Source organism: Pinus tabuliformis, chromosome 4_2 (assembly GCF_031772625.1).
Source record: "Pinus tabuliformis cultivar Carrire ecotype Pingquan chromosome 4_2, CPIR1, whole genome shotgun sequence".
Taxonomy (NCBI): Eukaryota; Viridiplantae; Streptophyta; class Pinopsida; order Pinales; family Pinaceae; genus Pinus; species Pinus tabuliformis.
In genome coordinates this window covers 565,241,639-565,244,073 of record NC_142304.1, presented here as the reverse complement: position 1 = coordinate 565,244,073, position 2,435 = coordinate 565,241,639, and the positions used below count along the sequence as shown (strand labels likewise).

The following is a 2,435-nucleotide window of genomic DNA, read 5'->3' as shown; positions in this document are numbered from 1 at the left end:
AGCTCAAATCCTTCTTTCTAACATTGAGCTGGGGCCAACCAAAAAAATGTAAAACCCAATTTAGGTTTACAGTAACACCAAACAAGTATATTTAGAGGATTTGAAATTTCTAGTTCCGTTAATTAATAATATATGTGTGAGATATTCTTCATAGGTTTAGCATAGTTGATTCAAACATTTTAATAATATATGTGTGCGATATTTTTTTGTATGTTTAGCATAATTAATTCACAAAGTATAAGAAATGAAAGAAAATCAGACCATTTATAATAAATATCCCACTGCTGATATTCCTTTTACAAGTAATTATTCATTATCCGTCTTTAATAAATATATGTGTAAGAGAGATCTTAGCACAACATTGATTCACAGATTATATAAAGTTAACATAAATCTATTTTAATTTCAGATTTCTTTTAATTTTCACTGACTCACTCTAGAATGTGATGACTTCCGACTTAATAATATGTTATGTTTTAAAGTCGGAATAAATTTATATTCATCAAAAAGTCCTCCATTAAAATAATTTTGATAAGACTAACATACAGATGAGCTTTGTACATCTTTCATGATCTATTTTAAAACAGATACGCTGGTTCCACAATCTATTTTAAAACAGAAACGCTTGATATGCATGGTTCCACAATCTATTGGCATTCCGATCAGCAACACATATTTACAAAAGAGCAAAACACATATTTACAAAAGAGCAAAACAACATGACTGAATAACATGATTGATAATAAACGGGGTTTCATTATGTGCCTCTGGGATTTGTAGCCGACCAAGTGCAAAGAAAAGGACTGCCAACCTCAAAATAAATTCCAGTGGCCTATGCCCTAGAGGATCCAATAACTTGCAGGCTTTGCGTGCCTCCTTTTAGGGATTTTCTAGGGTTTAGGCTGCTCGCAGACTTCCCAGTCTTCACGGCAGACAACGACGAACTCTGGACCTGATAATCCTCTTCTCGCCGATGCCCATGGTCGAAATTGAGCTCGTAACTCGGAGGATCGTACAGGAATCCCGAGGGCCTTGAGCCGTAGATTGTTTTACGGTCTGTATTGAACTTGCGAACCAGGTATTGCAATTTGGGCCCGCTACAGCAGCTGCCGGCATCGTCCGTAACGGATTGCGACCATTTTCCGGACCGTTTGACGTTGTTCCACCACTTCCTCCACCAATTCTGAGAATCCCGGTCGACTGAATCTGCCCCGGAGTTCGATCGCGTGAGCTTCTGAAAGTACATGATCCGAAGTAGGGATTGCTCGATGTCCGAGGCGTATAAGCAGAGGAGGCCTGAGATTGTGGAGTTGCGACGGCGGATGTGGGCTGCAGGATTGGCAGGAAGGATATGAAGAGAGGTTCAAGCGTGGCGAAATTAGAGCTCTGTAGAAATGGAGGAGGCTACGTGCTGTTGATAAGCGTGAATGATGCAATAGGCCAAGGGATTGAGAGGTATTTATACAGGAATTTAGAGAAAGGGATTCACGAGGTACCGGTTTCGGTTTCATTACCGCCCAGGGGAGGTCATGGCATGTGTAAGCGACGTGGAAATAAGGAATGGTGGCCACGGGCTCTGCAGGATACAGAGCAGAAGGAGCGTCCATGTAACTGTATCGATCTTCGCCGGAGTTAGTAACCACGTGGAGGTATGTATAGTTGCTGGTTAATCTGACGGTAGAAGATGCTTCTATCGTCTAACATATATAATCGATGGTCCATAATCCTCCACGGTAGCAGCTGGGGGTGTTGATTCCAGAGGGAACGCCTTACGACGTAACCAAAGGGAACGCCTTACGGCGTAATTATTGATTTTATATCAAATTCATTTCCTTTAGTATCTGAAATTTAGCATTAATTTCTTTAATTTGTAATGTGACCATTTTCTAGTACTTGAAATTAAAAGTTTTACTCCTCATAGCTGATGGAACATGTAGAATAACGGTTAGTTGTAGGTCGAATAATCCCTTCAAATGCCAAACGTTATTGGGACAATACGGCACATTGTTGTGTGGGTCGGATAACCTCCGTGACGTGAATGATGATGGTGGTTCTGTCCGTGACATAAACAAACAAATATTCAACCCTCTTGGATTCTGGATCTCACTATTGTTAAATGTAATAGAAATTAAATTGCAAAAATATTTTAAATTTTAATTAAAAAATTAAAATGAATGGTTGAAGTATATTTCAATTGTATTATGAAATGGATTTATTTTATTTTATATGATAATATTTTTACTTAATTAAGTTTGAGTTTGAATTGGAATAGAAGATTTCATAAAATCTAGTTTGAATTGGAATAGAAGATTTCATAAAATCTATTATAAAAATAATTATGGTTCAAGAGAATATAGATAGATAATTTAAATTTTATTTTTGATTTATAAATAGATTCAACAATTTGATAATTTTATTGAGTATTTAGAATATAG

At 37.0% G+C, this 2,435-nt stretch overlaps 1 protein-coding gene across 1 annotated transcript; it reads right to left on the bottom strand.

Moving 5' to 3' along the window:
- Positions 1-696: 696 nt before the first annotated feature.
- Positions 697-1,354, bottom strand: LOC149170536 (uncharacterized; the record flags this gene model as incomplete). The annotated part of the gene is made up of 1 exon (XM_089427313.1): positions 697-1,354. A coding segment is annotated over one exon (522 nt), but the record flags the coding sequence as incomplete, so codon positions are not given.
- Positions 1,355-2,435: the final 1,081 nt, after the last annotated feature.